Source organism: Paroedura picta, chromosome 8, assembly GCF_049243985.1.
Source record: "Paroedura picta isolate Pp20150507F chromosome 8, Ppicta_v3.0, whole genome shotgun sequence".
NCBI lineage: Eukaryota > Metazoa > Chordata > Lepidosauria > Squamata > Gekkonidae > Paroedura > Paroedura picta.
The window spans coordinates 41460047-41474529 of NC_135376.1; the positions used below are offsets into that span (position 1 = coordinate 41460047).

At 40.3% G+C, this 14483-nt stretch overlaps 1 protein-coding gene across 1 annotated transcript in view; it reads right to left on the reverse strand.

The window, feature by feature from the left end:
- Positions 1-1239: 1239 nt before the first annotated feature.
- The window catches only part of HS6ST1 (heparan sulfate 6-O-sulfotransferase 1), a 204760-nt gene continuing 191516 nt past the window's right edge, over positions 1240-14483 (reverse strand). The window contains exon 2 of the mRNA XM_077349350.1: positions 1240-8431. Within this exon, the coding sequence (XP_077205465.1) occupies positions 7723-8431 (709 nt within the window). The 3' untranslated portion in view covers positions 1240-7722. The remainder of the gene's footprint in view (positions 8432-14483) is intronic.

Here is a 14483-nt window from a genome sequence, read left to right on the forward strand (position 1 = left end):
GAAGACCAACAAAGATTAATTGGACTAGAATCTAGACAACCCAGGTTCAAATCCCCACTGCACCATGTAAGCTTGCTTACCATGGAGTCTTCAGCCAGGAGCACATTCTCAGCCTAAACTGCCTCACAGGGTTGTTGTGATGATTAAGCAGGGAGGATAACAATGCAGGCTGCTTTGGGTCCCCATTGAAGACAAAGGATGGATATGAATAAAGTAAGTATAAATAAAACAGATACAACTGTCTTCTTCAGGCCATTAGTGAACACATATGAGCACATGAAGCTGCCTTATACTGAATCAGAACTTTCATCCCGGAAGGTCAGTATCGTCTACTCAGACTGGCAGCAGCTCTCAAAGATCTCAGACAGAGGTCATTCATATCATCTACGGGCGGATCCTTTAACTGGAGATGCCAGGGACTCAACCTGGCACCTTCTGCATGCCAAGGAGATGTTCTGCTACTGAGCCACTGTCCCGCCTCACTATCGGAAAGACTATTGTCTCATGCACAGGTTGCAACAGTATCTTAAACTGCATTGCATTGCATAAGATCTGCAGAGCATGTATATTTCCCCCCATCTCCTGGGGCATGAGCTTGGTCCCAGCCAGGAGCTTTTAATGAGGCAGCAAGCTGGAGCCCTCCTTCCCGCAGGTACCTTGCAGCAGCTATTAATTTATCCTTGTTCCTGTGCAAGGAGCTGTTGTTAGCCATTAGCAGGAGCCAGATGGTGCTTTCATACTAATGAGATTTTGCATTTCAGAAGAACAGATAGCAACCTCTGATTCTATAGGTATTTTCTTTGAAGCCTGGTCAGTCAAAGCACCAAGGACATTATTTAAATTCTTGCCTCTGCTGTACATTTTAACCTATGATATATAATGCCTTAAAATGGGTACTTTTGTTAAAAATTGATACGACATCTGGTATGTACTATTTGCATTGCAGTATTTTGTCACAGCTGATGTGTGAATATCCTCGAGTACTGTTTATTAACATTTCTAAAGAAAACAATTATCATATTTGATGGTGAAAAGAAATAGCCTCCAACAATCACTTTCTGCCTACTTTTCTCACTGTGCAGATTCTACTTCTGCAACCCTGCAAGGAAAAGTTTGTCTCCTCCTACTTCTCCCACCAAGCAATTTCAATAACCCGCAGTGTCGCAAGGAAATTTCTCATATTTGTAAGCCAGTCAAATCACTGGGGAGGTCAAAGAAAACATGCACACAACCCCCAAGTCCATTTTAAGGATTTATTTAATCTGCTAACATTCACTCTTAATTTAGACAAAAACAGTTAATGACTGTTCCTTTACTTCGTTTATCTATTTTTGTAGTAGTTGTTGAGAAAAGAAAAGCTCCCTTGTCCTTGAACACCTTTAAAAAGAAGCTATAAATAAATACATAAAGCTTTAACTGTTACTTGGTGCAACTTAGACATTGCTTTTAGTTCCTGCAGCAGACAGGCAGACCTTCAGATTAAGTCCACTGGAAAACAGCTATTGGAATACTCTCAGCTACTTTCAATAATATGAACCTGTTAGAGAGCAAGTGGCTGAAAAAGAAGACTGGGTATTTATTTAGAGGTCAGATGTAGAACTCAGTTCCTTGACAAATAATCACACAAAGAAAAGAAGGGATCCCAGTGTATGAATTGTCCATGGGTTTCCTGATATATCTTATACTGTGGTGGGAAAGCAGGGAGTACATGAACAAAGCAAGCCATGGTGACATATCTCATTAGATTCCAAAAGAATAGGTGGCAAATCTTGGGAGACTTCTGAAATTTTCTGGCGATTGACACAAGCAAAAACTTCACAGGGAGTGGTTTTCTTTTAAAGCAATTTTAAAATCAGTTAAAGGAGGCAATAAAAATAAGTTACAAACATTCCAATATGTACAAAACAAATCATACTCTGAAAATAAGTTTAACATCAGCCTATTTTGTAGTTCAGCTCCCAAATTCACCATGTGGAAGGGACACCTGAGCAAGGGGAAGGAAGCAGTGGAACAACATAGAAAGTGGGGGGGGGGGAGCTCACTTGCATATTATACTCTTCAGAATTTATTGAAACCAAAAAATATTGATTGGGGAGATGAACAACCACCAGTTCCTTCCTATAGATCAGGTAACTCAATGTTTGTATGTTGGCTGACTGTTCTGTGCTTTTTAAACTGGCCTGGCTCAGACTTGGCTCCGGCCACTAAAACCCGTGAATTCATTTCTACTGGCAATATCATCATTTAATACAGGGGTATTCAAACTGTAGCCCTCCAGATGTTCATGGACTACAATTCCCATGAGTCCCTGCCAGTGAACACTGGCAGGGGCTCATGGGAATTGTAGTCCATGGACATCTGGAGGGCCACAGTTTGACTACCCCTGATTTAATAAAAACAGATGCAATATATATGCAGCAGAAGAGCACCTTTTGTTTGAAGCATCTTCTGGTGCAAAACAATAGAAATGACCAGTATGAAGATTGCTTGTAGTGCTGCCACTGGTCTATCACCCAGATATCTACAGAGACTCAAATGTATTTAAGGCTTTATAGGGCTATTACTTTCAAATCAGGCTTACCTGGATCAGAGCAACCCTGAACCCATGGTTCATTAAACAGGTGAGAAAACAGATGACCTTATTACAATTACGGCACTTCTGCCAACAGACAATCATATAGTTCTTGTTGGATTCTTTAGCATTAAGTGGAAAGTTCAGAAGTCCCCCCCCCCCACACACAAGGGCTGACGTAGCATGAGCTCATCTCAGGCTGGCATTGCAATGTGAATTTTCTCCTGTTTGCCATTCAAGCTATTGAGGGATCAGTATGGGCTAAAGAAGACCCATCTCTGTGTGCCACACAGGTGTCAGGTGTGACAAGTGCACCTGGTCTCTGGAAAAAGCCCTTTGCAAAGGCACCTCTAATGTCCTTGTTTGTTAAATTGTCAGTGAGCAACCAGCCTAAAAGAAGAGTGTGCATATATTTCAGTTGCCGGGAGAAAAGTCCAGGTTAAGTGAGGCTTAAATAGCATTGCTGGAATTTTGGTGCTTTGACCCTTTCTGATGCCAGACAATCCTGTGTTGGCAAGTCTCGTAGAATGTTGGGCGGATAAGCTCAGGGCAGAGACACCACTCCTGTGAAGTGGATCTGATATGAATGGTTGAAGAAAAAGTATACAATACAATGACATTTCCTGGGGTGTGTGAGAATCTATGCTCAGTTAGATGCAAGGAGAATACAGGAGCCTTGATCGACCAGGCTACATAATGATTGGATGTTGCATGCTCAGTTGCTTTCCTTGTTGTGTAGGCGGACTGCTCCAAAATGAGGGCAGAATGAGAACAGGCCTGTTGGTTTGGTGACGGACGCTGTGGTTTGGATGTAGAAGACTGGAGTTTTCAATCCAGGCCATTGCTATCATAGAAAGGGGAGAGGTTGAAGAACTAGACAGCATCTTCACAGCAAAGTTCCTCCATGTGCATAGCCCTATTCTGTGTCTTGGTCACATCAAAATGCAACGAAGAACAAAGATATCTGCAGCAGCCCCAAATCCTTGCATTCTCTGCCTATCCACGTGGAATGAAACATTTAACAATATTCAGTGGAGGAGCGACTGAAAAAACTGGCACACATACTTGAAACTGGTGCCACAAAACCTTGGAAAGAATGTCAAGATTATAATTTTGTGGCTGTTTCCTACTGACTAGTCTGTACGATCCATGAAGTGAGTCTGCCAGCCCTCCTGCTGACTGCAGCTACTTGGCAGGCCCAGCACAGGTGGCACAGTAGCTGCAGCACATCAAGAGCAAACACCTTGCATGCAAGTTGATCCTCTTGCAAATAAACCTCCTGCTACCCTTTTATCTTGAGTATTGCCAGTGTTGGGGAAAGCTGCAATCATCTTCATCAAGCATTTCTATTCACTCTAAAGCATTACTAATTATAGCTTGTCCTGCAGCCACAGCAAACTGATGACCTAATCACTCAAGTTGGAATGAAAAATGGTTTGCTAGGCTGAGGTCCAATCTGTCTGTCTCCTTGGTTTCCTCAGAGCCCTTTCCTTGGCCTCAGCATGCCTTACCTACAGATGGCATCCACCAAAAACAATTTCTCAGCTTCCTTCAGTGAGACATGACTGCCTGGCGCACAGCACTGCGGAATTCTCTGTGGTTTAAAATAAAAATGCTAAAATCCTATAGGTAGTCTTGGCATGTGCCTGCCAGCACTCCAGCTGCCAGTGAGAGAAAGAAAAAAAATGCTGTCAGCAAGGGCATGAGGTCACGCCTCTTTAGGAATTGTATACATTCCTAGAAAGGACAGACTCCACTTCCAAGAAAACTATGTTTTTACCATAGAGTTTCTGGTGATTCCTAGAGAAGTCTGATGTTACATCTGCGTTTGCCTAGAAGTGACATCACACCATCACTGAAAGCCCCCTCCCCATGTCCCTCTCCATCTCTTGTTGCTTGCCAGGACTGGCAACCCCACCTATAGGGTTAAGGTCACTGGGGGAAGGGAAAGAATGGCAAGTGTAGCTGAAGATTTTTACGAAGTTTCTTTTGCAATCTCTTAGGTGGCTGATTTCAGCCTCAATCGAAATACCAAAGATACCTCCAGCATCATGAAGCTTTCTATGTCTGCAGACTATGTAGGCTGCTGTCAATGTAAGAAAGGTTCAGTGAGTGACACGGAATGTGAAAGGATAGAACATCACCCATGTAACAATGTGGCCTACTGAGGTTTAAGCAATATTTCACATTTAAAACTATGCATTTTATTATTATAGCATCAGTCTACTCTCAAAACATCAAGCAGCAAGCAGTTCATATAAATTACAATGAACCATATTCATACTACGTTAGTTCCCCCCAAATGCCTATAGAGGCAGGAAATTTGGCATCAGAGTAAAAACTTAAACATACTGCTCCTTCTCTGCCCTTTTATTCCTTTAGGTGAGAAGTCAGTGAGTTTATTTTGTTTTCTGTTAGCGCTTCTTTGCTTTTCACTATCTCATGGGTTTGTTTAGTACAACCTAGATGTTGCAATGCAAATAATTTTGAATTATCAACTAATAATTCTCTTTGTGTATGGGGTAAAGATGAGTGTTCTTGATTTACATAAAGGAAAAAAAATCAGGAAGATGCCCATTTGCCAGAGTTGGAAACTGAAAATGGGATACACCCCCTCAACTACAGGTAATGAATTCTGAGCACAAAACATCATATGCCCACTCTCTGTCCTTTGGCAGATTTAAGTGAGGTTGATAACTATATTCAGTAGTTTTATTTCCTTAGCTTGTTCTTATAAAATTATTATACAAAGAAAATCTTGGTGGAAGCTTACAACTAATGTTCCAGGAAGTTCCCATAGGCAAACCCATTAAGATATATTCGGGTTTTTGTGGAAGTTAAATTTAGAACAATGCCCTATGTTTTCCTTTGATCATTTAGCTCAACATGCAGAAACAAATTTTGGCCCTTGGAACTTGGTATGAATTGCACAAAGGTTAACATAGCAGGTTTCTACTTCGTGCACTATGAATATGGACGAGCTGCATTTTTGTATTATAGATCCCTAATTCTGAATGCACGGTAGAAAACCACTGGGTAAAGCTACATGTATTGCATAAAGATTAGCTGACATACCTTTCTGGGTAAAGAATTTGTTAAAAACATCTTTTTAAAAAAGGTTTCCTTAAGTTATATAAATGCACAGGTGTCCTAGACATTAGCCATCTGTTATTATTGCCAAATTTAGGATTTTAAACATGCAGTCCCCTCTCCCCCAATAATAAAACAATAATTCTAGGTTGAGATGGGTTTTCCTTGCCTAAACCTCAAGTGAATATATATGGCCAGCTGTGTACACTCAGAGAACAGGAAGGTCTTCTTCATAGAAGCACTAACAAGCAGAGACAAGGTGGAACATTAGCACTGATTGACAGGTTGATCTGGTCAAGTACTTAAGGTCTTGTATAACTTTCAATGTGGGAGTAGTTAGGGGCACTTGGGTATTTGGCTTCACCACATAAGCACTCCATTAAATGGGTATGTTTTTCAAGAACTCCAAGCATTTACTGAGCTTTTCTTTCTATATGATCTAGGTCCTGTTAACTGTCTGCCTGGGGCAGAATGACTAAAAAGATTAAGCTACATACATGAAAATTAGATAAACTTGTGCATCACTTTCTTTACTCCCATTTCTCTGACTGATCTGCAGTGAGCCCTCATCTGGAAATAAAGCTGGTGGCTCCAGTTATTCAGACTTGACTGCCAATATAGCCAATTCCCCTTCTTGGAATAGGTAGTCACAAGCAAGGAAGGTAATGGACACAATTTGTTTTTGCATTATTCAGACCAACTCACAGATGTGTATAGAAAAGTAACAAAACCAGCTTTTTAAATTGGAAACACTCTGAACAAAAGACGCATGGTGTTCAAGAAAGGAACAGAGTGCTTATAAAAAGAATGGCAAAATCAAAGTCTGGAGCTGAGACTAAGTCAAGATTTCCAGTCTTCCAATATAGCTACTTTGTTCAAAATGCAAAGTCAAGACAAAATTTGTTTATCCTTTGAAATAGTGCTGTCTCATAAGTTCAGGAAAACTTCAGGAAGACAAAGATGTAATCTAGCAAAAATTGTTTGCATTTAAGTTGAAATAAGTGGAGATAAAGTGCCCAGTTGAATGCTTATGTCATCACATATGGGACTTAAATGGGCCTATTTTTATTTCACTCACTGATGTTTATGATAAAATATGTAATTTTAAATAAGGATTATTCTGAATATTCAATATTTCTTTCTAATTAAAGAAAGACCCCATCTGGAGCAAAGGATATTTTTAGAGATATGCATACACCAACATGAGAATAATCAACCCTGTGATTATGAATTTGCATGAAATGTCATACCCCAAGTGGACCATCTCCTCTTAAATGCAAAGGACTGATGCACACATAATTCATCTTTAGATATGGAATCAAATAAATAAATGGTAATATCACTGATGATTTGTGTGTAGGATTTACTAAGTTATAGGACACTTATCTGTAAAGCAAAGATTAAGTATATTTGTTCTCAAATTCTTCAGTTGTGTTGGTAATGGGTATATGTATGAATATGGGTCTCTGCATGCAAGACACCAGTACAACATATCCAAACCTCTGGGCCTGATACATGATCCATATTTATTTGCTTGAATGCTTCCCATCCTCTGCTTTTTTCTTTTCCTTCGTGTTTCTTTCTTTTGACCACTGTTTCCATTTGAGGCCAAGTAGCTGAATCAAGGGCAAAGTCACTGTCTGGCAGATCCACCACCTTACCATGACTTTAACAATTGAAAACCTCACATGAACAAGGAAAACACATTCAGACTTTGGAAGATCAACTTGAAGAAGAGTGGTTACAAAGCTACCATCCGTGACCTCTAGATTTGACTCTATGAGGAAATGAAACATTTCACTGTATTTGGCCTTAGAGCTGAGGGCCAATGTTTGTGCATCTGAGTTTTCCAGTATCAACTCTTTAATTTTTTTTTGTTTTATTTTATTTTATTAAGAACCCCATTGGTCTTATAAGAAATAGTAAAAAGACCCTTTGTTTAAAGACGCATTCTACCTTCTGTTTTACAGACTGTTCTTAAATAAGATTGTTTTTAATTCCATTTTTTAAATTATGGAAACCTTAATATCCTGTTCTTAGTAAAAAAAATTCTGTCAAGGTTACCACTTCTCTATAATATGGCTCATGTAGTCCTCAGTAGGCAAGCGTCCTTGCTCTTCCGCCTCTTCCTTGGGAAGAGCCTCATTAGACCGGTGAAGAAGCCGCTCTTCCCGATTCTTTATCCTCTGCTCCATCCTCTCCAGCTGTCGCTTGTACTGGTATCGCTGTTGGAAGAGGTCTTTTGCATAGTCATACAGCTGCATGTCCAAGTCATTAAGCTCCTCAATCCTTCGTATGGTATTGTTGTCCACCTCCACTCCACCTGCCCTTGTGCTGTTGTACTGCATGAACGGCCTGATGAATTTCAGATTGAAAGTTCTCTCAAATAAGTACTGTGTTTTTCTCTGGAACTCTGTCAAGCCAAAAAAGGCCATATCTTTAAGATTCTTCTTGGCACTCTCCAGCAGTATCTGTGCTCGCTTGTTTTCCGGTATGAAGGACATATTATAACAGCCCACCAAACTCAGATCAGCCAACATCCTCACTTGACGGTTGTTGGCTAAGTTATATGGGCAGTCCATGAATTCCTGAAGGGTACAGCCTGACCAGTCTGTGCCTTCATAGCATGATGGCAGCTCTTCAGGAGTTGGTGTCCGACCATCACACATGTGCAAGGATGTTTTCCAGGTAGCTCCTCGCTGCACATGTCGCCATTCACTGAGATAACGGGACACAGGATCTCTCAGCAGAGTGATGTAATAAAATTTCCTGTAAGAAACAGAAAAGTATCTAAATATTCTATACATCACAGAAGAACTATTTGGCTACTGGGGCATACTGAACATGTATGATGATAAAGTTAACAATCAATATTTAAATACTGTCAATATTTGCCTCCTTTTTCTCATAACAGTCTTTTGTGATAAATCTTTCATTAAGCAAAAAGACTACAGAAAGCTAACAAAAATTCAGCCACGGTTCACAATATTGCATTCTAGCAACAGACTGCAAGGTTCAAATAAATCAAATGACCCACTTCCCTCTGAATGTTTTTTTCGGGGCTTAGGGATCAACTGGTCTTCCCTAGTACCATAAACTTCAAGGTTTAGTCAAGGTGACTCATTCCATGGCCCAAAATGTAGACAACTCAAATAACTTACATTTAATATACAGGATTCTATATATAGAATACCTAGATACAACTGTATAACTGCTGACTAGATGGAACCTAATCTAAAACAGCCTACACTATGATTTCTATATGATAAAATTCTTTATCAATTATTTAATCCATGTTACATGGAATATGCAAGATCTGCAGTGTGTGTGATTGAACAGAATATGAAGAGTGCCCTACAGGGGGTGTTGGAGGAGATATGTATTTAGCATGGTTAGATTATGAACTTCCTGATATTTCTCAAATAATCTCCTCCTATGTCCTGACTGGCTCCTTTGAGCATACTTTGTCCATGCATACTTCCAGAATGAAGAGAACAACAGAACAGGTTAGTTAGATATAGGACTCTCACTCCCTTCTCTTTCTATGCAAAGTTGTTTATTTTCATAATAAAACTGTTTATTCTTCTAAGCAGCATAGTGCCTTACACTCTTTGCAAATTCAAACATTGCTAATACAGGGTGCAACTGACAAAAGAACAAAATAGTTCTTCTTGTTGATAAGGAATATATTCAATAGACTCCATAATCTCCCTCCCTCCCTCCCTACCCAGCCCTCATGAAGTATGCCTGGCCACAACCAGGGCCAGGGCCTTTTTGGCCCTGACCCCTACCTGGTGGAATTTGCTCCTGGATGAGCTGAGGGTGCTGATAGAGGTGACACAGTTCCTTGGGGACTGCAAGATGGAGCTCTTCCATCAGGCGTTTGGTCAGGGCTAGGGCTTGGAATATCATTGGGTACCCCTCATTACTTCACTGGACGACTTCCATATTTGTCCATCCATCTTGTTATCTGTAACACAGAGTCTAGCATCTGTTCTGGCACTTCTGGTGGTTGACATGATCTTGTTCAGTTTATGGGGGTTATATTGTAGGTTTTTAAACTGTAGGGTTTTTTTTTTAAAGTTGGACTACTGTAATGTTTTTATTCTGATTGTAAGCTGCCATGAGCCAGCCTGGCCACGAGTGGCAGCCAATAAATCTCATTATAAAATAAATAAATAATTTTTTGGTTATGAAGGTTAAAAACAGAACCTTGAATAGTTCTCAGAAAGCTGGGCCAACAATACTGTCCCACAACCAAGCTGTGAACCCGATCTTTCAAAAGAAGTGCTATCCCAACTAGAACAGGCAATATAACACCATCTAACTTTAAAGATCAAACGTATTTCTGTCCTGGACAGAAATAACTATTTTGGAGGTATAACTACAACTGATGAAATAGCTTGTTTCTGTTGCTTTATCCTCAGCTGTAGTAACAAAAAAACCCTGTTTTTAAATGCATTACATTTTAGATGTTAGTCTTACAGAAGTTTTTTAAAATTAAACTTTCTAGAACTGAATGTCTCCCCCCCCCCATAAACGGGTATATATACTTTTCTACATTAGATGGTGCTACTAACTCCTGTTTTTCCTAGTACCCAACACTTAAATGATGGGGAAGCTCTGCCATTCATCACAGGAATTCTACTTTGCCATATAAGCCTACACACAGGCAACTAGTCTACACTTTAAAAAGAGACCCTCTATATGAGGAGCAGATGTTCCAAAGAGGTACTGTAGGCTAAAGTGATTAGAAAGGAATGCCCTTTCTCTCTCTAGCGTTTTCAACAGGGCAGGAATTGAATTATTTCCCCTAAGGCAGTGGTCTGGTATGGCTAAAAATAATGCTTGAAAATATAAAAAGGAAAAAAACAAGAAGAATACTTGAACAAATATTAAACTATCTCGAAAGTAGTCTTGGAAGGCTCACATGCATGTCATACAATGTTTTTATGCTGTGACTAGAAAATACAGAAAACCTAAAAAATCACCCCAGTTCACCATATTTGCCACACATTAAATGAGGATAAAATGGAGAAGAGGAAGACAATGTAAACTGCTTTGGGTTTATATTGGGGAGAAAGGCAGGGTATAAAAAAAGTAAATAAATGCAACATCAAGTAAGCAGCCACATACGATGATGTTGTATCACATATGTTAACATCTCAAACACAGCTTTCATTTTTCCTGTAAAGGCGGTTCACACATTAAACTGGGATTACAAGATATCTAGGTTTATCCACCTCTGTGTAACACTGCCCTAAATATGCAGGTTAATTTCCATCTCTGGTTTCCTTTGGACAGGCATTTAATATTTTCCTAACAGTTCCAATCTTGTATTTTTTGATACAGATTAGACATTTAATTTAAAAGGGCATCAAAAACACCAGCTAGGAGACCAAACTGGAAACAATGTTTACTGTCTCACTTTTTAATCATTCACCAGTGGCCTCAGCGCAACTCCCAGGTAAGCCATTGAGAAAAACTTCATTCAATTTAATGACACCGCAAAAGGGCCAAAGTTTTGTAAGTTTCTGGTTTTGTAAGTAGAGCCGGTAAGAATGTCTGCTATTCAGTCTCTCACCGAGCCAAAGATGTCACAGTGTCAAATAAGGAAACATTTATAGAGGAGGGTAGATGAGGGAATCACGCTCCCATGCGTTTCTTTTTTATTCATTTTAATAGCAGGCCATAATCATGATTCATCTTCCTTGACCAGGATGCAGGTTTGATTTAAGTCATCATGGCTCTAAAACTCCTAATGGACAGGGATAAAATATTACAGCGGAAGGGTGCATAGAAGGGATGACGGATGCCAGATGTTCCAGAGACAGACACAGACTCTAAACCAGGGGTAGTCAAACTGCGGCCCTCCAGATGTCCATGGACTACAATTCCCAGGAGCCCCTGCCAGCTTTCGCTGGCAGGGGCTCCTGGGAATTGTAGTCCATGGACAACCGGAGGGCTACAGTTTGACTACCCCTGCTCTAAACCTTTAACCTATTCAATTTAGTTGGTGAATCGAGGTTGATATTATTATTATTTTAGTTTTTCTGCATTGTTAGTTGCAGCACTAAAACTCTAGATTTCATTTTGAACTTTTTCTCTTTCACAAGGCCAAATTTTATCATTAGTGTACTGCAGCAAAGATTTTTTTAGTCTTTAATTGCAACTAGTTGACAGTGGAAAATAGATTGTTTAAGAATTCAGACTTGATGCTGGAGAAATCTAAATGGCCAACAAGAAAGCACACATATCACACATAAATGGGGAAAAATCACCCTCATTAATTTATGCAACTTATTCATTTTAAATTATTATTTATTTATTACATACTGCCCACCCCTGAGGCTCAGGGTGGTTTATATAGAACTTAGTAACAGGGAACCGTACAGACAACTCAGTGGATATAAACACTAACAATACAGTGATGGCAGCAGAACAGTGTAATAGACCACTGGAACAGAAGAACAATGGTGAGAACAGTAGTTTAACAACGGCAATTAATGTGGTACAAAATGAGTTACCTTTAACTGAGAAGCAGTTAGTTTTCTGGTAATGTGACTGAGGTTAATGGTGTATAGTGAACTGGATGCTGGCCCTAGAGTGTTGAGCTAATAGTTCCTGAACATTTACCCCATGAGGCCTGGAACTGGCTTAAACATCTGATGTCCTTGGGATTCCATGTAATGTGCCTGACCTGGTATTCATGAACATACCATCATGACAAATTGCCTTGAAGACGAAACACCCTATCTCACCTATCACTAAATGGTGAGCTTCTTTTGTGCTAGGAGAAGCAAGTCACAGAGAAGAAAAGGGAGGTGTCTGAGCTGAAACAGATTCATTTAACTGTCAGGCTTGTTGTGGGCTGTAAAACTGGGTCTGTCTCTGCTTTGGGTCATAGGTCGGGTGGGTTTGTGTTTGTTCAAGAAGTGTGGTGTCTCTATCTTTTGCCCCTGCCCAAGAACAAAATGGCATGGATATCTGAGGCTGCAAGAGCTTACAAAAGAATCACATTTAAGATATGTTTGGATGGGTTGCCCCGATTTCCCCCCATATGTGATACTTTGGCACAGGCTTACAGTTTCCTCCTTGCAAAAAGATTTCCAGGCTTTTTCAGCAAAATGTTAAGGGACCAAGGATGCCTAAGTGTGAAAATAGGATGGCGCTGAACCGCTCTGCAATGGAGACACAACAGAGGAAAGCATTACAGAAGTTGCTCATTTGACCTTGGCCATCTGTTGAGAATCTCAAAGAGAACCTGTAGGTCTGGAGTAGCAGCTCAGTGTCATTGAACTGGAGCTTTGCACTGGAGACAGAAAGATAATCAACTGGAGGTATAAACACCATTGGAAGACACACAACTTCTGCCCATTTCACTTCTGCCTAGGAATGTACGGAGAATGAAATATTTTGTTGCCCAGAACCCATGGAACAAAGGCAGGAATAAAATCATGATGCAGTGGCAGGCAAAGCCACTTATTAATCTAAGTAACAATCAATAGTTAAGAGGGAAAAACCAGCAATGAGTAAGGGACTCTCAGGTGACTGCAAACTGCAAGAGAGAGCATGAAGTAGCTGCTTGGTAACTACTCACATACATTTCCTAATCCTTCCATAAAGAGCTTTGAACCCAGCTGCCTAAGAGGAAGAGGAAGCAGGAAATTCCCTTGGCATTTGCCTTGGTCAAGTGGCCACTGCTGTTTGGTCTTTTAAGAGGAATGGTGTTTTCAATAGAATCATAGAATCATAGAGTTGGAAGGGGCCATACAGGCCATCTAGTCCAACCCCCTGCTCAATGCAGGATCAGTCCAAAGCATCCTAAAGCATCCAAGAAAAGTGTGTATCCAACCTTTGCTTGAAGACTGCCAGTGAGGAGGAGCTCACCACCTCCTTAGGCAGCCTATTCCACTGCTGAACTACTCTGACTGTGAAAAATGTTTTCCTGCTATCTAGCCTATATCGTTGTACTTGTAGTTTAAACCCATTACTGTGTGTCCTTTCCTCTGCAGCCAACGGGAACAGCATCCTGCCCTCCTCCAAGTGACAACCTTTCAAATACTTAAAGAGGGCTATCATGTCCTTTTCTCCAGGCTGAATATTCCCAAGTCCCTCAACCTATCTTCATAGGGCTTGGTCCCTTGGTCCCTTTGCTTCTATGTGGTTGAAAATTTGAGCAGAGAGAGACATTTTTCAGCCACAGCTCTAGATTTTTAGAGTTTTCACATCAATGGGTATAAATAAATCCATTGTAGTAACACTGACCTTTCAGATGTGACAAGTGAACACAGGCCTCTAACTCTATGGGGTGTAGCTACCCAGAGAACTGGACATTCAGAGGTACTTTAAAGACACAGAACATTTGTTTTGCACAACATTACACTCACAACCCCTCTTCTGGTGGCCTTCAGCCACAGCCTAATGATGCTACGTGTTCTATCTTGTAAGTACTTCCACTTCAATCCATCATACCTGCCAGAGGAGAGGGAGCTGTACTACAGGATTTGCAAACAGATAACTGAAAATCTGCGAGTATGAACTGTCTCAGTGTGATAATGTCTCTGCTGGCTTCAGTCTTGTCTGCTTGTTCTGAGTAAATTAATTAAACAGGACTGTTACAAAGCTCAGTTTTGTGTAAAGAATCTTGAATACTATTCTAGAATACATGGCTGGGAAGAAGACACCCGTCCCTTGATCCACGTTTATTTTTTTCTGCTAATTGTTCATGGATAATGGGGAAAAAAAACAGTAGTCTAATTGGCCCAGACTTTTGCAAAAATATTCCATATTTTGAACAGATAAAGCAAGCCTTCCTGCA